Source organism: Betta splendens, chromosome 16 (genome assembly GCF_900634795.4).
Source record: "Betta splendens chromosome 16, fBetSpl5.4, whole genome shotgun sequence".
Lineage (NCBI taxonomy): Eukaryota > Metazoa > Chordata > Actinopteri > Anabantiformes > Osphronemidae > Betta > Betta splendens.
This window is the reverse complement of record NC_040896.2, coordinates 7,382,837-7,409,437: the sequence shown is the minus strand read 5'-3', so window position 1 is coordinate 7,409,437 and position 26,601 is coordinate 7,382,837. Positions and strand designations below refer to the sequence as shown.

Below are 26,601 nucleotides of genomic sequence, written 5' to 3'. Positions count from 1 at the left end.
GTTATAATCTGCATGTGGTTTAACACTGCATAGTGAGTTTAGTGTAGATGTTATTGTAGTGTAACAGCCACATTAGTAGCTTTGTTCACCTGTTGTGTTTGTATTAGGTCTGTTGGATGAAACATGAGCTTAGACTAAAATTGCAATGCATACATTTTTACTATGTGTGACAGATTGATGACAGATTATTGATTAAGGTGAGTGTTTCGACGGGATTTCCCAAAACCTGATTAAAGACAGACTAGGACTAATGTGAACGATCAAGGGTACAGCTGAATTCAAACATGTGGTTAATGATTTTTAGTAGATGTATGTTGACAGAGGGCATGTCTCACTCACAGCACAGTTGTAAAGCAAACACATTGGTAATGTTTTGTTTTTGAAGGTACTTCTATGGAATTTTCCATAAACATCTGAGGATTTAAGTGATTTAAAAGAATTCGCTGCCTCCTATAAACTGTGGTGACTCATAACTGGGCCGTGTGACTCAGGTGAATGGAGAGTTCTGCTGAGACAGTTCCTCCTTTTTGTTCTGATTTTGAACTTAAAAATCTATGAAAGAGTGATTCACTTTGCTATAAACATGTTTATCCTGAATCTATGTCTTTAGATAAAAGACACAGACACATCCAATACTTGCCTCTTACCTCAGGGGTATCGGGTTAATCATTCATCTCCACCCACACTAATTTGTGGCACAACATTTTAGAAGATAACACAGATTCTGAGTGTCCTGAATGTCTCAAAGCTTTTTGATCCGGTGTCTATTAAATATTGAACAAAAGGTTGCAGTTATGTTAAATGAACTGCTGTCATATTCTCTGTATTTATACAGTTTTCTGTATCACCTTATCCTTCCCTGCTCGGTTCCAGAGCAGGTGCCTGCCAACAGTGTCGACCGCCAGCAGGTGAGAACCAAATGTACTTATTTAAAGTAGTTTTCCATACTATCATAATACAGCAGAATTCTGAGGAACAGAAACATTTGATTTACTGTACGTTACGTTGGTTTAGCTCTGTGTGAGCTCATGCAGTTCTGTTGCTCACCGCTCCGGAGAAGTGTTGTTTCTAAATACGTGATGTTTCACAGCTGCTGCAGATGCAGAAAGATTAACCAAGATAAATATCAAGATGTGCTTTCTACTCCCTCAGTTCTTTCCTCTAGTGGTCTTTGTCAAAAGTTGTGGGTTCGTAGCTTAAAATAGACTCTTTTTGTATGTATCTTCACACTTTTATTCCACTTATGTGTGTTTCAGTATCTGGGCCGCTGGTATTTTAAAGCAGCAGTCAGTCAAAGACAGGCAGACATCCAGAACTTTAGAGCCCTGGACAACATTTTGTTCATCATGGAGGAGATAGACGACAGCACACTATTGCTGACCGGACACATACGCATGTGAGCAACCTTATGAACACAAGGAATCGTTTGTCCTAAAATATATGAGTCTGGAAATGAAACTAGAGGAAGACAAAGTGTATCATAGCACATAGATGACATCTGCATACTTAGTCTTTGAGTCTGCATTACACTCAATTTCTAAAAAAATACAACAACCATCACTCACAAAAACTAAGAGGTCCTTATTAAAACAGCTGAGCCCCATGATGTTTAACTATGTCTGCCAATATTCAGTTGTTATAAGCAGTATTTACCGGCTGTACCCGTTCTACCTGTTATGTCATTCGGTAGCCATTCGGGGGCAAATCCCTGCAGTGACACAGGATACAATTAGAGCAGAAACACGTTTTTTTAAATCAGTTTTATATTAATAATTGGACTTTTCTTTTAAATATAACTTTGTGAGAAATTTAATGGGGAATTCTGTCTTTAGTGAAACACTCACAGCTCAAAGATACCTGACACATGACGAGCCCCAGTGGCGTGCAGTGAGGTTTATTGCTGGTGAGGCACAAAGTCCTCTGTAGTCAGATTTTACAATAATATCTTAAAAGTGTGTATTTTTCACTATTTAATTGTCAGAATGCATATTAATACTGGCCACATTTCACATTTTATCATAATTTCTATCTCACCTAAAGGAACATATTTGGTCTTAAAGGAACATATCTTTTATAGCAGTAAGAGACCTTTTTTACAATTCATACTCATACTAAAGTATAGAGAGGTGTAGATGTTGACCCTCAGTAAAGTTTTGTTGTCCAGTTTTACAGGTTTGCTCTTTATTAGGATAACAGAATAATTCACTCAAGGTTCAAATCCACTTCTCAAGCACTTGAATTGTTGTAATTTGTTGTTGTAACTTGACTTAGTGTAGCTCAGTGAGTCCTTTTAGAAAATTGAAACCCATTTGTGGGGACACCTTGCGTTAAAAGGTGGTAGCAGCGCCCCCTTCTGGATGAAGCGCAGACCTGTCCAGCCTCGCCACATGAGTTTTCTCTCTCACAAAAACACACTAGGCAGGTTGTACAAAGTCATGGTGTAGAACAAATCCGTCTAGAGGCTGCAAACATTATACTGGAGACAAAATGTGAAACAAATTTATTTACGCTTTGTATCAGCCCATTTGCTCATAGTTTCAGGATCGGGGCCGAGGCTCCCCTCGCTGACGCATCACTTCCGGATTCTCGCCATATTAGATCAGGAAATGTGCAGATCTAAAGATTTTTACTCAGGAAATTCTTGAGAAAATTGAAACTATAGAAAAAAATTTTTTTATAACATGTATAACACAGATAAATGGACAGAAATTAATTTGGTACTGTCAGGCGAGGTGAGACCTTGCCTCCCCCGCCTTCCCTGACTGCAGTCAGTGACTGCACGTCACTGACGAGTCAGAATTAAGTTAATGTACCAGAAAACTAAATAAATACATAAATAAATACAAAATAAAATGGAAATATGCTTATACTCTTCAAAATAACAACAGTACAGAGTAGTATCTCAGTTAGGTACATAAAAATAAGTTTTTTGTTTAATGATACGTGGTTCATACTGGAATTTAACTATACTTCAACAAAACATAATAAAAAGAATAATGTAACCAACAAAACCCAAAAGGTATAAATAGACAAAAATTGGAGAAGTGATGTTTAGAAACAGAGACACATGAATGTATGTTTAAAAAATGAAAGTCTTTGTGGTGTTAATTCTGTTTATTGTTTTCAGAAATGTCATAATGCTCAACTTGTTTCTGCTTTAAAATATGTTAAGAGGAGACAACTGCTTAAAACAGAACTGGACCTATTACCTACATCCAGAAAAGCGTGATTTGGAACTGGAAGGTATCTACCATCTGGCATCACAGATGCTCACAACACACCACAAACACACAAAAATGGATTATTATGGGTTTCGGAAGTCAATTTCAGTTTCAAAAATGGGGAATTGGAAAAATGCATCTTTGTTCTGAGGTACCAAATGGGCTCAATTGTTTTTCCAGAATTTATTTTTAGCATGCTGGGAATCCCCGACTGCTGCTATTAATCACTTTGGGGATACTTACATAGCTAAAAAACGAGACCTTAATTCAAGGTGCTTTACAAGCTGGACAACGGTACAACCCACCCATTTTATGTGTATGTATTATTATAGCTTTGAAATACCTTGATATGTTCATTTCCTTTTCATTGCCTCGAGTGTAAAACAAGAAAAAAATTATTATTTTCGTTGCACTGTACCACATAAAGTATGACAAAGGTGGATTTCAACAGGTGGATACCAGGAAGGCAAGAGAAAGTTCACCACCAGGCAACAAAAAACACTAAACTTTTTATAAATCCCTTTGGTTAATAATTAACATATCCAAATAATCTGCACATAGAAAAAATAAAAGATTAGAAATTTAGGGGAACTCTTTTATCACAGTAAGTACAAATAACTGAATTAAATTTGACACAGATGAGAGGAAAAAATACCACACCCCTAAAAAGGTTTTTGCTTGTGTTGGTAGCAGAAACCTTCAACGTAATCAGGTAGTTCAGTGATTCCTAAATGTCTCCCTTTGTGCAGTCAGAAGCTCTGATGTAGTGCTAAGGTATCGCATACTGTTGACGTCCAACGCTGCCTTGTTGGCGACTTGTTTTGACGCAGGAAGGCCAAAGTGGAGGAGTCTGCTCTGGAACGGTCAGTGGGCCAACTGTGCCAACTGCATAATTCTGCAGGAAATAGCACCGTCTTCAAACAGTACAGTCAGAGGTGACTCCATCAACAGATACATGCTGTATGGTAAGACCTCTACCTCTATGATCCACCCAACATCAACCGTTGAACAATAACTGTACCTGAAAATAACAATGAAAACAAACGCGCCATGTGATTGCTGTACTTGTGTAGCTAGAAAGGATGATGTGGACCCTGAGGTAGTGACAACATTTGTGAGAAATGCAGCGTGTCTTAAAATGACAGCATCTGTGATACCACCTCAGGAAAGAGGTTTGTCATTGACACTATTCATGCATTGCAGAAGATGTTTCTCGGGTTTAAAACTAAAATCCAATCTTTGTTTACAGAGGTCTGTATCTAATCCTTGTAAGTATAAGATTGTCTTCACTTGTCATTTTTATTTTAACGTTTAACATGATTTATCATGCTCATGCTGCCTTTTTTGCCTCTGATCTGTTACAGGACGATGCTGTGGCTTTGGGCATCCAGATCAACATGTATTTCCTGGTTCCCTGAACTGTGAACATGCAAGGTTTTCCCTTGAAAATAAATACTCTTGCAAGGAAACGGCAATCTTGTTAGCTACACATTTGTTGGACTGGGGCATAAATTAGTAGCAAGGTATGAGCTCATCTTTACCAGCCACAAGTAACAACGGACACTCCCTGACAGGGTTTACAGTTCCTGATTGGCTGAACATACCTGATCCAGGTAATGATGGCTGCAGAAGCACAACAGGAAGTCTGGAGGACCAGGGTTGGTTACCTGTAAGCAGATAAAACATAATACAGTAAATACAAAATAGCAAATACTGCAATTAAAGTGATGGTAATTTAATCAAGTTTATGAAGGCATCACCTGCAACCACCTACAGCACAATGACCCTAAAGATCACAGTAAGTCTAGTACACAAGTGAAAGCATGTGACTTTTACCAAACTTTTATGTGGGAATGTGTTCATATAAATTAATCATATGCACCATGAACTGGTGTGTGGTGTAGTAGTTCTACTAAAACCCTAAGTCAGTCTTGCTGGTTATCCCTGTCACTTTCACACACTTTCAGTACAGAGAACGACAGGTGGCCTGAGCAGAGCGTAGAAAACACCTTTGTGGGTGAGGATCAACCCACATACACCCAGTAAAAATGTGGGGAATTCCCACAATGCCACTGAACAGAAATACCTGGTCACATAAAGGGAACAAGGTGTGTGCTTCTGCTATGGGTTTATGCTAATGTCACCAGAGGTATTCAGGTTTTTGGATTTTGAGGTCAAAGACACAACCTGGAAGTGGGCTGAGTTACTGTGTAGCAATAAACCTATTATATTATTATTAAACCTATATATATTACAATTATAGTATTAATTAATTAATTAAATTAATGTCTTGTTCAGAAAAAGTTTAATAAAGCGACAAAATATAACATGTCTGCTTTATAAACGGTGCTCTGGTAGTTAAATGACCATAAACGCACATTCATGGTTTGGTTCCAGCTGCAGCCTTCGTTGAATGTTGTGTCTCTGAATGAATGCAGAATGGCAAAACAAGCAGCATGCCAGCAGCGTTTACAAGCAATAATTCAATCGCTCCCACTTCTGGCCTGATTCAAATGCTGCACATAAGACTGTATCGATCTCAGCTGTAAAAACAGTTATGGCACCAAAAAGTATTTTGCCAAAGGCCATGAACACTTAAGACTTAGATTAAATTTAAAAAACTGAGGACCCGTTACTCACAAGCAACAGCAAAAATAGAAGCTGAGGTTGGTTTCTTGGTAAAGTCACTGGTGGAAATGCAGAGTGAAAGTAGCTGAACCTCACTAGAAAATAATAAATCAATAATACAACAAGAACAACAATAACACTGACATAAATCTTGAAAATAAGGAATCATCTCATGGGTCCATAAACCTCAGCTGGCAGCAACGTGAATAAAAATGATGATAATAAAATATTCTTCTATAAATTTAAGCTATAAAGTGTGATATGACAATAATGTCAGTAAAATAAATAAATCACCTACGTTACAACACTTTTTTTTATTAGTGGGTCTAAGGAGTCAACAGGTTTACACTACTTTAACATGACCACACTGTACATTACAAGTTCAACAAAACTGTAATCTTCAATTTTAAGATGCAGCTGACTTACTTTTATTTTTTATATCAATTCACCTGCAGTTGTTTATGTGTAACATACTGAACAAACTGTAGCAGCAATAGCACAACAGAAGTGTGAGCCTTAATTATCATAAACAAATCACTGACTGTTATACCAATGGACTGACATCATGTTAGTGGTAGTAGTTCACTGGAGACCACACTGACTTTAATCCGTCCATCGCTTCATCATGTGTGATTTCCTGCACGCTGTGGTAAATAATGTGGCATTTAATAGTACTTATTCATCCCTCTGGTTGAATCTAACGGTTTACTATGAAACACAAGTTATGCTGCTGGTTCCCTTATTGATTTGTGTGGGGACAGCACCCAGCAGCCCACATCTAACCCGTTTAACTTCCGTGTCACGTATGTGTGTTTGTTTGTATGTGTGTGCATGTGCTTGACAGACACATGCATGAGGAAAAAGAAATTTGTGACATTTAGGCCATCCAGGAGAAGACAGACTGGTTGGCTGGGGATGTCCCAGGAGCACGAAACCAAAAACAGCAGTGAAATGGAAATTGACCATCTCACTCTCTCGTCTCTGGCTCACACTTGCATTCTCCAAAACCAACATGTACCTTTCACTACTGCTTTCATGCAAAGATTTCCCATCCGCATGTCTACTGTTACATTTGAACTACTGTAACTTTTAACTTCTCACCATCTGTATTTTGCAAACAATTCAAGCAATAAATTAAAACATTTGTTTTTAATCTTGTGGCAGAGCTGCTTCTGCATAAAACCTGCTTTTTACGTTGTGTGGGAGATATTCAAATTGTCAGTAGTAACCCAACTACACTTTACCTACTCAACCAGTACATTATTATAAAATATATAAAAAATAAAATGTTTCTCAGATGTTGTTCCTGGGATCTGTTGGAACCACTCTCCCAGTTTGGGAGTTACAGCCCCCAGTGTTCCCATGACCACGAGGATCACTTGTGCCCTCACCCTCACATCTTCTCTATCTCGTCTTTCAGCCCTTGGTACTTCGTGCTCCTTCTTGCTGATGTTGCTATCACCTGGGATTGCTACATCCATCACTACATCCTTGATCTCTTGTGTGTCTGTCATTCTCAACCACCTTTGGGGTGCGTCCCATATGGACTTTGGGACTCCCAGCCTGTACTCAGCACAGATGTTCCTGTACTCTATCCCGTCCACGTAGTTATGGCGTTCCATGTATGCCTGCCTGGTAGCACCTTGCCTCCTGCTGTTATGTGCTGAATTGTTTTAGGGGCATCTTTGCACAGCCTGCTCCTGGGGTCCTGCCTGGTGTGGTAGATCCCAGTCTCTATTGATCAGTTACTCAGAGCCTGCTCCTGTGCTGCTAGGATCAGCGCCTCCATGCTGTCCTTCAGTCCAGCTTTGTCCACTTCTTCTATCTGCCAGTGGTACATACCGTGTAGGGGTTTGTCCTTTCATGAGGGTTCTCCTCTTCCTTCCCCATCTACTCTGGCTTCTGCTGCCTGAGGTATTCACTAAGCACATCATCTGTTTCTGCATCCATTCAGCTGACTTCTCAGGACTTGCCCTTTGGAGGTACTTAGTGGTTCCTGTTTTCCTTGCGGCCTGTTTTTTTGCCTTTGGGATTCCAACGTATCTGTAGCTATTCTCCACATCTGCTATCTTGCCTTCTGGTAGTTCTATTCCCTCAGTACTGAATACCTTTCCTCTCCTTGCTACCATGCAAACATTTATCCAGTCTTGGTGGTATGTATCGGTGAGTCGATATCTTGTTCGCTCTTGGCATACAGCTTGATGTCATCCATGTAGAGGAGGTGGCTGATGATTGTGTTATTTCGTAAATGGTACCCGTAACCAGGCTTGGTGATGATATGGCTGAGGGGGTTTAGGCCTATGCAGAACAGTGGCTTGATGTTGAAGTTGGCCACTTCCCCATTGAGCTCTGGATAAAGGTTCTAATCATCCTTGATCTTGTACAGTTCCAAGCATTCCATAATCCAAGTGTGAGGCATTGCATCATAGGCTTTCTTGTAGTTAATCCAGTCAGTGCATGGGTTGGTATATCTGGTTTTATGTTCAAAATATTTTCATGCCTGTGGTAATTTCTTGGAGAGACTTCCGAGCACTACTAGATCCCTTCTTAGAAAGATTTCACTGTAAGTAATAGGGAACAAGTCTGTGTTTATCTTTCTGTGTAAAATGTGTTTCTAGTTTAACTTGAATTAGTGTTTTATTGTTTTATGTACAAAATTCCCAACATGTTTTATCATTTCTCTACAACAGCTCAATGAGGAAACATTACGTGGGGAACCACGATGAAATAACATTACCAGTGTTCATGTTTTAAGTACAACACATCAGGAGGGACAAGTTTATTTTTTGAATATATTTACACACGCAGCCTATGAAGTGTATACACATTAACTCACAATAGCTCTATGGAGTCTGTCCTATAAATAAAGCAAGTTCTTCTTTTAAAGCAGAAACTGTGGGTGGTCATTACAGTAGGTGACAGGGAGGGTTGGCCATGAAAAAGTTGCCAGGTTCATCGTAGGGACTACGCACACAGACAAACGATCTGCACATTTACATTATAAACAGATGCCTTTATCTGATAAGTGATTCACACAAAATGCTTCTCAAATGCTTTGCTGTGAAAGTGCTGTAAAGACGAGCAGTGATCATTAAACTTAACAACAAAGCTGAATTGGCAAATATAAATTTACTTATTATTGTTTTATACAAGGGAATTTTTAATCAATGTTGACTGCTGGTAAATGTTAGTAATCATACCCATACTGTTCTCTAGTAGTTTAAAATACAATAAAAAATTCCCATGGCCTAGTTACTTACATTTTTAATGCCACGAAAGATCAAATCAAAGTGAAAGAACATTTGAGCAGTTTACACATTGGTCAAGCACAAGCAGCGTGGCTAAAATTTGACTAATATGTAAACAGAGTGAAAGATTGAAGTTTTACGTGAAGCTACTTAAGTATTTATTGTTCAGTTGAAAAAAAAGAGTCTTTTTAAGCTTGCTGGATAACTCACCTGCATTAACACCTGACAGTAGTAAGCATGCGTTCTAATATTAGTTTTGCCTGCATCCATGCACCTAATGCACCACTGCTGTCCTACAGTGAGGCTGTGTCTCATTTCCACCTTGTGCTTTCATCCTGCTCTCAATGCATATGAGATTTAAAAAGGTTCCTAGTGAAGTCACTATGTCAAATCTCCAAATAACATCACAGGCAACTTGCATTATACCTGCAACAATGTCAGAGTCAATCAGTCAGAGTCAGGACAAACATTCTAAAGAATTTACTGCTTTGACCATCTATTGCCCATAATATAGCATATAATATAGCGAAAGGTTCTCAGGGTGTAAAGGCTGAGAGTGAAAACCACAGGTGAATGTTTCTGACCTTTACGCTTTCTGTGTAAGAGCAAACATCCTACTACTGTGATGACTAGAGCCACACAGGCTTCGGTCTGTTTTGAAAAAGGCTGTAACACCCTCAGTGCATCCAGAAATGCAAGCATGACTTGTGTCTGTGCCCAGGGAACACGTGTAGACTGCATCGTAAAGAAATGCCCAAGCAAGTGATGCCAGCGACAAGACAAGAAGCCAGCAGATGTGACACCAGATAAGCTTAGTACAGTTTGTTTCATAATCAGTCAAACACAAAACAGGAAGTAGGGGACATTTGATGTGATGCATCCCAAAAAGGTTCAAAATAAACATGTGCGTGTGAAAAATACATGAAGCTAGAATTTTCTTCTTCAAGGTTTCTTGACTTAAAATAATAAGTCAACAATTCAGAGAATTGGGGGCAGATCTTACTCATACTGTCCTCTTGCTTGTCGAAGATACTCTAAAACACCCGGCCAGCGCGTTGTTACACTAAAGCAACTTTCATACAACAGTAGCTGAACCGCCACTTAAAAGTTTCACTGCTTTCACTCTTAGTCACACAGAGACAAGGCTGAGAGGAAGTGTCTGAAATTAACTTAGATTTTAGCTAGTTTAAACTTGTGAATTGTGATAACAAATATTGTGATCTTTATAACACAAACAACCCCAGATGTGTTCAAAGTACAAAACCTGTTAATGCACCTCATAAATGTAAAACATGTTCACCATCAAGACTAAAAGGTTACGTCTACTGCAAACGTAAACACGTTTAGTTGTAACTGTGTCTATTCTGGAAACTGAAACAGAGGAGACACAGAAGGTGGCAGGAGCTGCCAGAAGGGGAAGTCAGCAACATAAAAAAGACGGGCAATATCTGCACATCACCATTAGGCCGACACAGACCCGACGCAGTGTGAAGAAAAAGTCCCCGTCAGAATTGTTTGGGAGTTCAACAGTGACCTATAAATGTGGGAAGTCATGAACCACCCCCTCACGAACAAACACAAATGTGTTAGTGAGGGGCCGCACCACAAGCACGTTTCCTTATGTGTCACTAAAACGCCTTAATGCTCAAAACCTTACGCTCCCACTTCAACAGCTTTTGGTCTAATATTTACTAAATCATTACAAAGGGACAAATATCTTTGCTCCACATCAAAGTTATACTATATGAAACTGTCTTTTGGTTTCATTAAGTGAATAAACATGTCACACCAGTCTCTGTGTGGCGCCTCTCAGTTTTCCTCTACATGCCGTTCGCTTTGCTGTCCGCCGATAGCGCCACCTACTACCCAGCCTCGCTTCCTCCACTTTGTCTAACCACAGATCTCTGCATAGGAAAAAAAAAACTCCATCGCATCTTCACTACAAGCCCTGCAAAGGGAAAGCCCTGAGCCTGACGTGCCTCACACAGAGATGCAGAAGACACATTTGGACAGTGAGCGGTCAACACATGCTGGGTAAGTCAAGAGTTACAGATTGAATGTCTGGCCTATATGTGTGGCAGGGTCAGTTGTATCTTCTAATCTAATGAATATAAGATAAGCCTTTTATGGTGTGTACACTGCTAAGTATACATACAGAGGATGGTGCATTAAGTTCCATTCATGTGCTATTAGCTAATGGTTGTTGTTTTGCTACTTTATTTGATGCTGCTGTTGTCAGTTAAATAAGCATGTGATGCAATATTACAAAAATGCTACATTCAACTAAATTTCAAACGATTTCCTCTCATCTCCAACTGCAGACCTTAGACATACAGATTTGGTAAGAAATGCTATGTTCTCTGTGTAAATGCGTTCATTAAGATCACAAATATTAATAACTGTGTGAGCATAGATGATGATACAGTGAGTTTATAACTGCTGCTGCTGAACCAAACATCATATATGCTGCACCTACTTCTGTCCCCTGTCTTTTTCTGTCACTTAAAAGTCAAATGCAGTAATAGCTAAAGTTGATAAGGTGCTTGTACCAGTAAGGGCAAAAAACTCCTGGAAAGTACCCACAGACCACCATAAAGCCTAAGGTACCACAGCCACTGCTGCTGGTATTTCAGCAATCAGTTTAAGGTTTCACTTTATGTCATTCTGAATGAAAAATAACCCACCACAAATGGTAAACTCTCCTGCCACTCTCTGTGCTGGACCAAAACCACCCCACCCAGGTAAAACCCCAGAGGGGCAGAGGCAAGTAGAGGGGACATGTTCCCATGTTGGTGGCGGTGCCACAGCTAGGCTTATACAGGTTTGAATGTGGTCGCTTTCTGCATCCAGGTCAAGACCTTATATAAACCCACATAAGGTGAGTATTTTGTAGTTGTTACATTTTGTGTGGGTTTTGACCAGAATTCCACTGATGCGAAAATGACCAAACTGAGGCAAATATGTCACAGTGACAACGTCAGACAGGTTCCTCAGGACATGTGAGATAGTGTTAGTGCTAGTTGCTCTAATGACATTGGTGGAAGATGTATTCAGGTACTTTTCTATATAATCATAGTCATTCAAAACAACATTATTTCCAGGTTGTTTTTTTATTAAAAAAAGAAAAAAAGAAGACTGCTACTACAGGATTCTATCTTTGTTTGCTTTGAATAGATTTAAATGAAATCAAGATGTAAAGACAAGAAATTTCAATGTAAAACTGTTGTTTGTAGATCTCTTAAATGTTGCACTGGGTCCCATTGACACTGACTGTTGGGAACCATTGGTTTAATAAGGTGATAGTTGTGTTTCCATCTATAAAGCGATGGTAGAGTTACTCTTAATCACTAACAGTAACTTTACTATAGCCCCCTGCAAAATGTTAATAACTAATTTGAAAGCTATAAAATGGAGATTCCGAGTATTATATTTAATATTATTTTAATATTGAGGCATAATATTGAGCAAAATGAAACACATTTAAGGGCACTGAAGCCAAACCCCAAAAACCAAAATAGAGGCCACATCTAGTCTGTTAAAGGGCTACTATAAGCTCAAAAAAAGGGTTGAGGGGCCTGGTACACAACATGTTGAATCAGAATCCAAAAGGTTTGTGGAATAATAAATGTAGTTAAAGTATTTGTAAAAACAACATATGGAGCATGATCAAGTTAAGCAGAACCAGACTTGCTTAACACTTCTTAAACATCAAACCAAAGTGATGTATGTGCTTCTGTTTCACTAGGATGGAGGTTCAGGCCAGATCCTCTCATAAATACCTGCTGCTGCAAGTGTGGTGTGGTCTCCTCACGGTCACCATGGTGGTTATGGCGGCACTTCTGGTTTCAATAAAATCCAAGTCTACCGAGGTTGGTACATGTGGTGCGCATAAAAACAGAAGCTAACATCGGAGTCGTATTCTTCTAACAGGTCAGCTCCAGTCCCTCAGTTCTCACATCACATGAACGAGTGGGGTGATTTCTTTTGTTACCATCTTTGCAACATTACGTGTGTTAGTAAATTAGAAAAGGCTAAAGTCCCAGTGAAGGCCTCTGGGTGGCAGCAGGCCGTAACATATCCATATACTGTACACAGCACATCCAGCAATAGAACAACCACAAAGAATGAGCAGGATGAATGTGACTGCAGAGGTGATATGAGGATGACGGCTTGTTGTCTTTTGTAGGAGGTCTCTAGGTTAAGGCCAGACAATCCAACAGCTCACCCTACAGGTACGTTAATGTCAAGAAACATCCCAGCAGCACAAAAACATACCAATTATTGTTTAATATACCATTTTATTTAATAAGCCACACAAGGGATTTATTGCTATACTTCTCTTTTCCAGTCATGCCCTCTGCCACACGGTTGAAATCAGTAGGTACGTAAGATAATAGATTTTTTGAAATTGGACATTTTGCTGAACTTTTATAAAAGGTATTAAAACAAACAACATGAGGTGTAACTGTTACTATAGTAACTGAATCACCAACTGACCTTTGAACCTTGCTGCTTTTTAGGATCTTCCCTCTCATACATCCAGTTAATCAAGTGTAAGTAAACTTCCTCTTCTGACTAATGAGAACAATTGCGAGTTCATAAAGAAATTACATGATACACATGTATTATAAATTTTGTTCTTGGTTGTTTATTAATAAGCTGTTGGTTAATAGTAAAATATGTCACTTCTTGATAATGATCTCACAGAGAAGCCAACACAGAAGTATCACTTTTTTGCCTAAATATGTTTCCGTGAAGATGAAACATGTTTTGTGGTCACGTCCTCATTGTACGTGTCTCACTTTACTGTATAAAAATGGGCCATCTCACTCACCCACATATGTTGGCTGTAACACCATCAGACAGGTCTCTGGGAGCTGCTGAGTCACTCTGAGAAACGTAGGAAGTGACACAGATGACAGCGCAGGCTGATGGGAAGTGGGTGCACAAGTAAATAACAACAAAACGCCTACACGTTTGAATTCTCTGACACAATCAAAGCGAGCAGTTCAGATCGACGGAAACACATTTCACTGGGTCAGTTTTGACAATGCATCAATATGAAGGCTAAAGGTTAAAGATCTATCTCCTGAGGTGTCATTACCTGCGCTGGCTGCATATAAAATGGCTGTGTTGTGATACAGCAGCACAGTTGCAGCACATCCCTGTCTACAGAGTCGTGCTAAACCGCTGCCTAGACGGAGAGAGTCATACAGCATTGTTCTGTTTCCAGCCTCGTGCGCTGAGTTCCTCCCACTACACAGCATTTTCCCCTGTGAAGATGCATCCTGAGACCACAACAAATACGAAGCAGAGCTGTAATGTGGGCTGCACTCACATAAGCTATAATTTAAGCTTAGTTTGTCAGGCGATGCTTAGTCTGCAAACAGGAAGAAAATCATACGCAGCCATTAGCTTGCGGTTCGACTTCTTTATCCGACCTGGGTCATAGTGTGAATGGAAATATTTACACAACCTAATTGTCCAGATTGAAACTATATTTCACATTTATTTCTTTTTGGGGCTCTGATAACAAATATGTTTATATTTTTTATTTTAAAACAAGTGACAGTTTCTGGACCTGACACTAATCTCCATAGGTTTAATAGGGTAAAGCTTCGTTTTTACCATGATATCATTACCCATCAGGTGCTCTAGTCAATGTCTAAAGCATTTATATACCATTGCCTTAAAATTTTAATGAGTTAGTTGAAAATGTTTAATAGATATGAATGACTAAAGAACACATTTGTTTTATTTCCTGTAGCTCAAAACAATTCCTGGGAGGTAACGCCTGAATATAAACTATGCTCCCTCCTCCTGCGCAACAACTCTATCTCCTGCATGGAAGACAGCTTGTACTTCATCTACGCCCAGGTCACCTTCTCCAAATTCTCCAAGAGTAATTTAAACAAATATGTGACATTGCGCAGAAACCCAAGACCTGGTAAAGAAGGCAGGAAACTGGTGGAGGGAGTCTTCCCGAGCACGACAGACAGCTCCGTGTGGGTGGCGAAGGTTGTCAAGCTTCAGAAAGAAGACGTCGTCAGCTTAGAGATCACAGATGATTGTTTAAATGAAAACACATTTTGGGGAGCATATCAGCTTTAAAAGTACTGCAGGGCTCTAGCATTTGTTATAATTATCATTATGATAAGATACGATACGATAAGATATATATGACATGACACGACATGTCATAGTTACCTTGTACCTTGTAGCCACTACTCTGCTGTTTATTTGATATTAAATATGTCTATAGTCATTCAAAGTCAGTGCATGATAAAGCCCTAAAGGCCCTAATCTAGCTCCACCTAGGGACCCAATTGGATCCCAAGGGCTGCATAGAGTTAAAACACGTTTTACATTTTAGACTTTATTGATTTTGTTCAACTTGATTGCGTATTGATAACAATATGTCTTCTGTAATTTATGGTGGATTAATATTATATTAGTTTAACAATATTGGAATGTGGTGAGTTCAAAGAAAAATAAATGTATAATATCTCACAGTCACTTCGTCTAGTTACTGACTTTATGACCACATGGTGGCGCCAACGTCCCCCAAATCACAAGCAACTACTCAAGTGACCCTTGTCCTCCACAGGCCCTCATCATTATGTTCTCACCCATATTGTACAGTACAGCTTGATATTGTACAGTACAGCTTGATTACAAAAGGCATCACAAAGATAAACTGTTTTGGCAAAAGTGTTTTTTATCTTTGGATACACGAGCGAGCAGTAAGGCAGACGAGCCGGAGTAACAGATACAAAACAGGAAGCCACAAATTTGATGCAGTCATGCTACTTCCCCTGGTCGTATGTGAACTCAGAACGCCCTCAGACCAACACATTCCTTGTATGCTGTATTTATACTGTAGCGTGTTAAACAACCCGACTCTGATTCATTTGTGGAGGTGAACTAGGGCAAGTAATGGTGAATATTAAGTAAGTATGCTTTTACAGTACATGCACACGGGGAAGTCCTTTCAGAACCCAACAAGGTCTGCAGTTGTGCTCCAGCAGCAGATCCGAGTAGTTCATAGACGTACGTGAGATTAGAAAATCACCTTTATACACTGTAAAACATTATAGAGTTTTCTTCTTACCGGCATATATAGATTTGATGTGTTAATTTAGCCTAGGAAGTCGGTTTTCTTCATCTCCTTCAGACGCAGGTGATTTTGTTTAGTGTTTCTTTGGTCCTTGTCCAGAGGAGTCTGAAGAAGACCTTCGTGTCAAACAACCCCTGGAAAAAAAGAAATGTAATTATTTGTATTTAGCCTGAAGTCTGACTTGACAGAACCCTAACAAAACGTATTTCCTACTGTCTGGTCAAACATCAGGACGACACCACGATCTCCTCCCTACACTGAAACAGCGACAGATATTAGCGTTGTGCTGATCTCCACTGCTGTAGCAATAACTTCAACTTTGAAGAGGAGATTATTTAACACACGTAAAATATAACGAGAACTTCAGTGAGTAAGCATGCGAACTACAGCTTCAGCTAACTGAGTCATGCAGCTAAACTCTGACAAGCATGGCACCATAATCAAAATAATGCAAGTATATGAGCAACTTTGTGAGCGAATCAGTCGACCGCAAGAAGAGGATGACATTCTCCTCACCCTGTATGAAAAAAACGTAGTCTCATGTCACAACATTAGCGTTACCTTGTTTACTTCACACATGTTCATCAGATACATTTTAGACAGAACAATTACCTCAGCAGATGACAAGACTAGCAAACTAGTAGCTAGGCGCTAGCAATAAACGGTTCGCAATAAACTAATAGCAACTGTCAGTTAGCAACTAGCAGCTAGCAACAGGCAGTTACAAACTAGAAGCTAGGAGCTAGCAACCAACGGTTAGCAACTGGCAGTTACATGTAGCAACTAGAAACTAGCAGCTAGCAACAGGCAGTTAGAAACTAGTAACTAGGAGCTAGCAACAAACGGTTAGCAACTGGCAGTTACATGTAGCAACTAGAAACTAGCAGCTAGCAACAGGCAGTTAGAAACTAGTAACTAGGAGCTAGCAACCAACGGTTAGCAACTGGCAGTTACATGTAGCAACTAGAAACTAGCAGCTAGCAACAGGCAGTTAGAAACTAGTAACTAGGAGCTAGCAACCAACGGTTAGCAACTGGCAGTTACATGTAGCAACTAGAAACTAGCAGCTAGTCACTGCGTCACCACCAAATATTTAGAGAGGTGCTGTTTCACTCTATAAAAAGCAGTATTTAAAATGATTTCCTGGGATGTCCACTTTACTCAAGTCTACATTTCAAATTGATCCTACACAAATGATCTACCAACCCTTCCCACGCTAGAAACCATTGTTGCGCAATTGTTGTTAAGTTTATTCACCAAGTTTGTCATCAACTGTTTATAGATCCTGTAAGTCTGAATTTACAGTGACATAATGAAGCATGTGGGAAGTGTCCTGGACCTTATCGGTGCTCGTCCAGGCCTGCGGGTCGCTTTAAGATCAGAATTTCTAGACAGCATGACGTCACCTTCGCTCACACACGCTGCTCACTTCCTCACCTGCAACACTTGAGCCTTTGTTGTGCTGCGCCTCTGAAGTTGTGCGGTGATTGTCAGGCTTGTCTGTCAGCTTTTAAGTATGAACTGTGATGACATTTCAGGGTTCATGGTTGAAACAGGAACGTTCCAAGTGTGTTTGTAATAGATTAACCTGTGCAGCAGCTTGACTCTGCCTCAGCCTTTGTTATTCATGTGGGAAAGGCCCATTTATTTTTCTGAGGATTGCTTTCTTCACTAACCTTTAGAGTTTGTTCTGTTAAGCAGAGAGAGGAGCAAAGATCTGTAGGAGGCCTGTAGTTAGTTAAAATATTGAACTTCTTGGGCTATCTAATACTAAGCCATTAATTCTACTTTTACAAGGCTTTAACTTTTAAACACATACAGAATTAATAGCAGAGTTGTTAAGTGGGACTGTGAAGGTCCAGCTAGGTCAAAACCACAATTCAAGTAAAAGCTTTTAGAACATTTTAAGTCCTTGGGTGAATATTTTAATCTCATTGTGTTTTGTTTAATATGTCCATCATTATAACTTAAATCCTTGGTTACATACAGTTGCGTGGACTGTTGATATGATATATAGAATTGATGACCTGTTTTTTCCTATATATTTATCATTTACAGTTGCATCATATTGTGTGACAGTCACCACTGGGTGACTGTAGCACTTAAACAATGACATTACCTAATATTGTAACTCACTTCCTGCTTCTTGCACACCACCCATTGCTTTGTTAATGGTGTGTTTTTATTTATAAGTCATAATAATAAAAAACACAATGCGTGTCATCATTTCCTCTTTTCCGTCAGTTATGACATTCCCTATCATTTGATTTAGTCATGATGCAGACAGGATGAACTTCCTGTATTCTGGTGTTGTGGCCTTGTTTGTTGGCTGTTCATTGCCCGAGCCTGTTAAAAGACCAACAGTGATGACTAGGCCACACAGCAACGCTTTAAAATGGACTTGTTGTGATTCTAAGTTGATGTTGTAATTGGTGAATTTCCAATTAGATAGAGGAGGAAGGCATGTGGAAAAAAGTCACAGCTCTTTTAGCCACCACCTTATTTGTAAGAACAAAGCCAACAAACTGTAGAGTTGCTTCACTTAAACAAAGGTTGATGTGTGCAGCCACAAATATCAGCAGGTGTAGAGTAAAATTCACAAACGCACTGCAGTAACACTAGATTTAATGACCTAAACATTAGAGAAGTGGATCTAGGACCAGTGTGCAACTTATGAGTCCCCAGCAAATGGGAAAGTCTGGAAACAAAGCAGTGCGAGTCACTGCAAAACTCCTGCTGTGGTGCCCTTTGGCAAGGCACTGCCTTCAGATTCTGCTAAAAGGCCGCTAGGAGATGTGAAACTGAAGATTAGCGGAGTAGTCTGCGAGACACAAAGGTCATAAAAGTGAAGTGTTCTACCAAAGCACTGTGTATGTTAGTCACTTCTCCTACTATCAGTCTGGATTTGAGCCAACACAACCACAGCCGCTTAGATGTTATCTGTGTTATTTTCTAAACCCACTCATTTTACTTCATCTTAAAGCCGATGAGTAATGATCTGGGTACAGTGACAACCCCACAGAGAAATATCACCCAACCTTACAATTTGTTCTACATCCTCATTCATTTTTTATTCAGTAGCTCTTTGTATATCATCAGCTATTCAAGGGATGATTTTAGTACAAATAATAATAAAATGTAGCAACCGAACAAACGGGGGGACAGTGGAAACAAAAATGGATTTAGAAGGTGAAATAAGTGATTTATATTAACGTGGTGTAGTACAGAACAAGTTAAAGTTGTGGGAAACTGAGGATAAAGCTGCTCTTTTTCACGTGAGGGAAGCGCAGCGTGAATCGAGCACAGCACTACAGCTACAGAATTACAACTCTGACTCAGAGAGCCTTCAAAGCTTTCCTCAATCCTTACAGTCATACAACCTGACACCACGTCCAGGCCCTGAAATGTGCTGGTATTTGTTCAGGCTAAGTTACACTGGTTGTCCCAGCTGGTTTACAGACCAGACGTCCAACCACTGACACTCAATAAGAGGCCAGTCCCACTATTAATAAACCCTCAGAGTGAAATAGGACCCTTACTTACATCCAGCTTGTTCATTGACCCGTAGCAGTAGTTTTAAGTTAAAATATTGGTTTTATCCACATAATTTGTAAGTCAGTGAGTAAATCAGTTGTATTTCATTATGACCTTTTACCTTTTGATTGGTCATTTTTTCTTTAGGTTGCAGTTCATTGTACTCACCAGACTGGAGATGTGGCCACACTGTGACATGACCAAATAAAGTCACAGTTTAAAAGGCACATTGCACAAAAGCCCACAGATGAATTTAGAGGTGAGATTATTTCATAAATACAAATAAACTTGATGGTAAACATGAGTCATGTGGTGACGTACAGCAGGTAGGAAGGAGCTGAAGTAGGAAGTCAGTAGGAAGTCAGTCGGTCAAACAGAATGTCATGTTACCAGATTGTGAACATCTTTTTCTTATTTTTGGGTTTTACTAACCTGGAGTCCTGGTTTGAATTATTGTGTAATACGTGTTTATCTGCAACATCACTGTGGCTTTAGAGAAAACATATATTAAAAAACAGATGGCGGAATAAATAATTGATGCTATAAATAATTAATAACTAATGGTTGATGTGCTTTTTGTTAAAACTCTATCCATGTTTGTGGGTGATACTACTATAATAATCCACAGACAGACATGTGTGAAGGCGCTATATGAGCATCTCAAAGGGCTTTCCTCAAAAACAAACACAGATACAACCCTTAAAAAGTACACAGACCCTATGGTATTTACTCTGAAGGTTTTGGTTTTACTTAATAAACAACAACAGGTAAAGAAGAAGTTATAAGCAAGAAAATCATTGTTTTACTTTCAGCCAGAAACAAATATAAAGGCTTAAAAAAACTTAAACTAAACTATGTCCTTTTACAATGACTCGGTGTTCAGATATGAGATTATCAGCAAATGACCTATATATACACGATCATATGAGATAGCTGAGTTTCACTACTATCAGACTCAAACCTGTTGATTTCATTAATATGATATTTAAAGAAAAGAAAGCCATTATTGATCATTATCACATCTGTTTACAATGTAACAACAAAACTGGTCTTGGGCATTCAGCCCATTCCCTGGGGGGTCAGTGGGCTGCAAGGCCAATGCTCTAAACACTGAGCTACCCGGCCAACACACTAGTGTATAGACTAAGTTTTTGGTAACACCAAAACTAAAACAGTCAAACGTGTTCGTGACACAGAATCGGAAAATGAGATATCAAGTCGTAGAGTAGGTGAAGCCCAAATTCCTGGAGGCATGAGGTTTGTAGGCCACCAGACTATACAGTGTGGCAGCGGAAGCCACCTAGCATTTGTGGGTAAACCTCATTCTGGCCTAGTTTATTCTTTTACACATCAACAGCTCCCCCTCTACGAGCCCACACATGGCAGCACATGAGGAGGAATGACGAGAAGGCAGCCAAAGCCTGTGATGTGGACTTTTTGTTTCTTTAAAGAAATGACACCTGTGATTGAGTCAGCAAACAAATAAAAAAAAAAAGCGGCTGATGCTGTAACCCAGTCGCATAGCGGCCGTCCTCCGCTTCCTTCCATGCTTTCCTTTCTGCACCGGAGTAACCTCTGACGACACACCGTGGCTCAGCTCCAATGCATGATGACAACACAATCCAGGGATTTCATGATACAATCCATGAGAAACTTCGGCCGGCCTTTGTTCAGCAGAGAACAAAGGGAGGCTTTTACAGATATTATGGGGGAAGTAACTGTATTTGAGGTGTATGTGTCACCATATGATGCAGAGATTCAGAGTCCAAAGCAGAGAGAAAGGCCATGTGGATATTTAGGCTAAAACTAGGAGCTTTAGTTGCTAGTGTCACATTTGCCTGCCCTATAAAAAGAGCCATTTGTCTCGGAGAAAATCCGGTGGGAGTTTTCAGGTTACGTATTACTGATGACCTCTGGCTGGGAAATGAGCTTTGTTGTCAGCTTGGAAAGGTCCGGCTGATTGGAGCGCTTGATAAAAAGGAGGAGCAAGTGCTGAGTCCACATTACAATAAAAATCATTATATAAATCGATTAAGTCAAATACAAAACATTACATAAGATGTGAAAGCTCTGATTCTCCCATTCCTGGAGAACGTTTTCCAGTTTCCCCATGGGAACATGTCCATCAATCCATAACCTTTTCCATGACATGATTCTGCTGTGTTGTCCCTCCTCCTGTTTGTTGTCACAGTAAACCAACAATGTTTCACAGCATCTGCTCTTTTCAAGTCATTTTACTGTTTAGGGACATTTAATACTTCATCTGATCGTCTGCTATGATATATTATCAGTGTGGGAATGACCACAGTGCGAAATGTGATCATGGTACTTTCAGTTTGAAAATTCTGCATATTTAAATGTCTTTACGAAGCTGCGGTGCTACTGATCTTTTCTAGAACGTTGTCCGCAGCTTCCTGTGCCGGAGATGATGACCAAGATCTTCATGTGGCGTAGAATATGAATGACTGAGAATCGATGGGTGAGAGATCCAGACGAAGTGTAGCGAAGTGGCATATGTTAACGTGCGACTCTGTGTTTGACTGGATGAGTTTGTGTCATGTGGGTGCGATGATTATGTCATCCTGTAGCATTTTGCGGTCGGCTTGTATTTGAATGCTGGAATGAACAGTCATGGTTAAAGTAGAGCTATAAATTCACCGGTAATTTCACATACAACTTAACACATAAATAAATGGAATGAATAAAGATTCACAAATAGGCCGCAACTGTCAAATATACAAGAACCAGAGCCGAAGACACAACAAGCTGCTTTTACTGACAATCACATGCACTAAAAAAGAGCACAAGAGTCATCAAACTATAGACGACTAAAATAATGGGTTCCATGAAGTGACCACAGATGAAAATGATAAAATACTGTGCAACATGTTTGGTGCAGTGTGTTTTTTCTTATCGCAAACAGACACAAAATAAAAATAAGACATGCACAACAATGAAAAGATAAAAATAACAACCACAGAAACACCAGAAAAAGACAGAAACGGCCACAATAGATGTGAACGGCTGATAAAGTTACGAAATGAAGCCGAACAAGCGGAACAACGCGACGGCAACATTAAGACAGGACACGCAATGCAAACGCACAGACACGCGGCGTAACCGCAACGCGATCACAGGTAGACAACAATGACACACACGGCGCAGCCACAATATGGAACAACACAACCACAGTGACACAAAGTGACACAGACAATAAAAGTGGCCACAGAGACTCCAAGAACCGAGCAGTCAAGACAGAAAAGTGATGCAGAACCACAACCACAGTCAGCAGCGCCTACTGTACAACAAGCACTGAAAATAAATAAATGTGCAAACAAAACACAAACGGCTCACAATTCAAGAGTGTGAGTGAAATGGGAAAGACGCTCGGTTACTGTGAAAGCACATGTAGCACGATGGACATTTGGGGCATGTGGGATTAAAAAGCCCGTGTACTTGACTGTTCTGTTTCAAACGTGAAAAGTCAGGTGAAAAAGTGAAATGAGGAAACGGGAGCAGAGGCAAGTGGCTAAAAGGAGAAACGGAAAAACCTGTTCGTGGACGGGTTTGAACGCGCTTGCATCACAGCTCCGTCCTGAAACAGAAAGACACGGGTTGCCAGGTTTTGCTTTTAACAGTTTTCTCTTTTGGGACTGACATCAGATGTTTTTTATGTAAATGTAATATGTCAGAAGGAAAGAGGACGTCTCCAAAAAATCCTCAGCTGCTCAGTAACGTTTTCAAAAGCAAAACACATTAAGTTGCGGAGCTTTTTATTTATTTATTTACAGGCTACAGCTCATGATTTATTCCTGAAGATGTTTTTCTTTAGCAGCTGTGAGTCACTTGAGAGCTCACATTAGAACATGAGAATTGCTGACAAATCCTACACATTGATAAACACTTAAAACGCCTTTATATCTGAGTACGGCTGAAGCGCAGCACAAACCCGTCATTAAAGCTTCATGCGCTGCTTTCCAACCAAAGGCTGTTTACACATTCTCACATTTTTGTGGCCTTCTGTAACATCTGGGCCGATCCCGCCTCAGAACCTCGGTGAGCCGTGGATGTGGAGTGTGAACCTCAGCACTTACTGACCCACTACTGTGGGTGGCTCATGTCAGGTTTGTGTGTCTGAGGCTGTGGACTGTGTGTATTTGTGTAACTGCTCTGTGTCGCTAACGTTTTCGATTAGACAAACACTTTCCCATCGCGAAACCGCGCCTCCCGTCTGGTTCCACACTCTGATAAAACTCCACTAAAAATTCTGTGACTTCTCTTTCCCTTCTGCTTGCGGCTGGTTTCTCTCCATGGACCAGGTCGCCGGGTTGCTGCTGCTGCTGCTGCTGCTGCTGCTGCACTGTCTCCACTTTCAGAGTGACATCACTGGAGTTTCCCTTCTGCAAAAGCAGCCGCCACAGCATAAATACTACAAGGGCTCTGGCAGAAGTTCATTCTAACCCAATAGCAACACAAAGAGACGATCTCCACAGAGGACCGGAAGCAGCCGCGGGCACCGCATCCAGCCAAGTGTTTATCTGGTGATTCTTCTAATCAGCGAGCAGCCAACCTGTGAGAGCAGAGAGGGCCACAGCATGGTGGTGTACACGACGGCACTGGGAGACCTGGAGGTGGGAGAGCAGCAGAAGACTGTGGTGTTCCTGGAGAAGAAGTCGTCCCCGCGGTGGCTCTGGAAGGCGTCCGGGCTCTTCCTGCTGGTGGCCCTCTGCTTGGGAGGCGTCCTGTGCTTCACTCTGTACTGGAGCGGGAGGCCGGAGATGACGGTGAGAGGCGCCTCTGTCTGTGTGTGTGACACCAATCACACATCGGTCAGAGTTCTTTCTGCCGGCACTGGGAACAACACTTCTCTAACCACCGTAACTGTCTCTTCCACACAGAAGGAATCGGGCCAGAAGGTGGAGCTCACTGAGAATGATGCTGCCAAGAAAACAGGTAAAAGTCTGAGGAGTTTCTGTTGATTTGTCCAATCTTCTTTCATTTTATGAGTCAAACTCATGTTTTCCCTCCTGCTTTTAGAGTTCGGCAACCTGAGGCAAGTCGGCAGCAAAGCCAAAGCAGCCATCCACCTAGAAGGTGAGCCTCAGCACCTCGATGCCTGTTTGGGGCATATTGTTCAGGCCTGTGTGTGACGAGCTGCGCTAACAGGTCTTCTTCTTCTAGGCTATGACGACGACGACAGCCTGGAGTGGAGGAGCGCACAAGGCCAGGGCTTCTCCCAGGGCGGCTTCAGGATGGAGAACAACAAGATCGTCATCCCAGACTCGGGCCTGTACTTCGTGTACAGCCAGGCGTCCTTCAGAGTCACCTGCCGCGAGGACGACGGGCCCAACAGCCCTTTGACGCCTCTCAGCCACAAGGTGTGGCGCTATTCAGATTCCATAGGCAGCGACTCGTCTCTGATGAGCGCAATAAGGTCGGTGTGCCAGGGCGGCGCTCCGGAGGAGGGCCGGGGCCGCTACAGCGCCATCTACCTGGGAGCGGTCTTCAAGCTGAATAAAGGGGACCAGCTGTGGACGGAGACCAACCATATCCCACAGCTGGAGACAGAGGAAGGCAAGACCTTCTTTGGTGTGTTCAAACTATGAACTGACTGAATGCTGTGAAACGAGACCCAGATCTCAACCTAGCGCCAGAACTACTGGCTTTAGGACGTTTTTCATTTTTATTCATCATCATGGTGATGTAGAAACGTTTCAATCTCAATGGAGATAAAGGTCATAGCTCAACAGGCTATGCTGATTTTTTGAATCGTAAAAACTGTAACAGTTTGCTCTAGGTACTTATTTATTGCAATGCTGACCTGAGATTGTAGCCTGGACGTTCTCCACTGTATCAGGTGATGCAGCTCCACTGGAGAGGACAACAGGCTGTAAATGTCCTGTAAATGTCTTTTACAAACTGTATGTATTTATTTGTATTTATATTTATTTAAATTGATGCAATGAGCTGTTAAATATCATATTTATACACGTTTAGTGTATGTAAACCTATTAAAAAACACAAAAGATCTATAAATAGATCCGACTATGTGTCACTATGGGATGTTGCAGCTCCAGGACAGCAGCCCCCCCCACACACACACAGACACACAGACACACAGACACACAGACACACACACACACACATACACACACACACACACACACACACACACACACACACACACACACACACACACGCACACACACACACAGACACACACACCCACACCCACACACACTCACACGCACGCACGCACGCACACACGCACACACACGCGCACACACGCCTGCACACACACACACACACGCCTGCACACACACACGCACGCGCACACACACCCCCCCACACACAGCAGCTTGAGTCTATTATTTGGCAAAAGCTGCTGTGAAATTCCTCCCCTGCCAGCAAATACTTCCTTTGTTAGATCAGACAAGTCAAGGGGAATTTCCTACTTTTTTCGAGTCTCACTGAGTGCTGTGTCAGGTGGAGGCCCACAGAAGCCTCAGCCCAGAGCGGGTTTTCCCCGATGACCCCCCCCCCACACACACACACACCACCACCACCCGCACGAACACACACTTCTCCTCTCCCACTCACAAACACACCCTGCAGCCTCCTCCACATTACCACATACCTCAGGTTTAGTCAGCTGGAAAGTGACACGATAGTGTACAGTGCGTCGGTGTGTGGGTCCACGGTGGGACTACGTGACAGCAGCACAGCTGGTTTTCCCACACGCAAACACATCACAAACAAATTATGCACCGCAGTATAAAGGTTAGCAACACACATCCATGAGTTGTCTCCCTAATGAGGCTCCCACTGGTCGTTGCAGCTGGACCTGATGTTA

At 41.0% G+C, this 26,601-nt stretch overlaps 3 protein-coding genes and 1 long non-coding RNA gene across 4 annotated transcripts; 3 read left to right on the top strand and 1 right to left on the bottom strand.

Moving 5' to 3' along the window:
• Positions 1-8: 8 nt before the first annotated feature.
• apom (apolipoprotein M) lies at positions 9-4,696 on the top strand. The gene is made up of 7 exons (XM_029128182.3): positions 9-908; positions 1,257-1,396; positions 3,173-3,243; positions 4,052-4,186; positions 4,295-4,393; positions 4,471-4,489; positions 4,586-4,696. Exons 1-6 carry the CDS (start codon positions 738-740, stop codon positions 4,482-4,484), a joined length of 630 nt encoding a protein of 209 aa, XP_028984015.1. The 5' UTR covers positions 9-737; the 3' UTR covers positions 4,485-4,489; positions 4,586-4,696.
• LOC114842567 (uncharacterized) lies at positions 4,387-16,702 on the bottom strand. Its single transcript, XR_008692778.1, has 4 exons — positions 16,428-16,702; positions 16,209-16,348; positions 4,826-4,888; positions 4,387-4,640 (listed from the first exon to the last, which is right to left on the bottom strand). It is a non-coding gene; the product is annotated as an uncharacterized LOC114842567 (long non-coding RNA).
• Positions 10,538-15,611, top strand: LOC114842563 (uncharacterized). The gene is made up of 6 exons (XM_029128183.3): positions 10,538-11,131; positions 12,843-12,966; positions 13,284-13,329; positions 13,446-13,478; positions 13,618-13,650; positions 14,865-15,611. Exons 1-6 carry the CDS (start codon positions 11,088-11,090, stop codon positions 15,206-15,208), a joined length of 624 nt encoding a protein of 207 aa, XP_028984016.1. The 5' UTR covers positions 10,538-11,087; the 3' UTR covers positions 15,209-15,611.
• On the top strand, positions 15,946-25,786 carry tnfb (tumor necrosis factor b (TNF superfamily, member 2)). Its single transcript, XM_029128181.3, has 5 exons — positions 15,946-16,047; positions 24,068-24,532; positions 24,647-24,701; positions 24,786-24,842; positions 24,930-25,786. Exons 2-5 carry the CDS (start codon positions 24,344-24,346, stop codon positions 25,352-25,354), a joined length of 726 nt encoding a protein of 241 aa, XP_028984014.1. The 5' UTR covers positions 15,946-16,047; positions 24,068-24,343; the 3' UTR covers positions 25,355-25,786.
• The last annotated feature ends 815 nt before the right edge of the window (positions 25,787-26,601 follow it).

What these genes read in the sequence shown, in the direction of transcription:
- apom (XM_029128182.3), top strand. Translation starts at nt 738, where the DNA reads ATGTCTCAAAGCTTTTTGATCCGGTGTCTATTAAATATTGAACAAAAG. An exon ending in CTGACCGGACACATACGCAT is followed by an intron (nt 1,397 to 3,172) that starts GTGAGCAACCTT and finishes AAATATGTTAAG; the next exon opens with AGGAGACAACTGCTTAAAAC. An exon ending in GCGTGATTTGGAACTGGAAG is followed by an intron (nt 3,244 to 4,051) that starts GTATCTACCATC and finishes GTTTTGACGCAG; the next exon opens with GAAGGCCAAAGTGGAGGAGT.
- LOC114842563 (XM_029128183.3), top strand. Translation starts at nt 11,088, where the DNA reads ATGCAGAAGACACATTTGGACAGTGAGCGGTCAACACATGCTGG. An exon ending in CACACGGTTGAAATCAGTAG is followed by an intron (nt 13,479 to 13,617) that starts GTACGTAAGATA and finishes GCTGCTTTTTAG; the next exon opens with GATCTTCCCTCTCATACATC. An exon ending in ATACATCCAGTTAATCAAGT is followed by an intron (nt 13,651 to 14,864) that starts GTAAGTAAACTT and finishes TATTTCCTGTAG; the next exon opens with CTCAAAACAATTCCTGGGAG.
- tnfb (XM_029128181.3), top strand. Translation starts at nt 24,344, where the DNA reads ATGGTGGTGTACACGACGGCACTGGGAGACCTGGAGGTGGGAGAGCAG. An exon ending in TGATGCTGCCAAGAAAACAG is followed by an intron (nt 24,702 to 24,785) that starts GTAAAAGTCTGA and finishes TCCTGCTTTTAG; the next exon opens with AGTTCGGCAACCTGAGGCAA. An exon ending in AGCAGCCATCCACCTAGAAG is followed by an intron (nt 24,843 to 24,929) that starts GTGAGCCTCAGC and finishes TTCTTCTTCTAG; the next exon opens with GCTATGACGACGACGACAGC.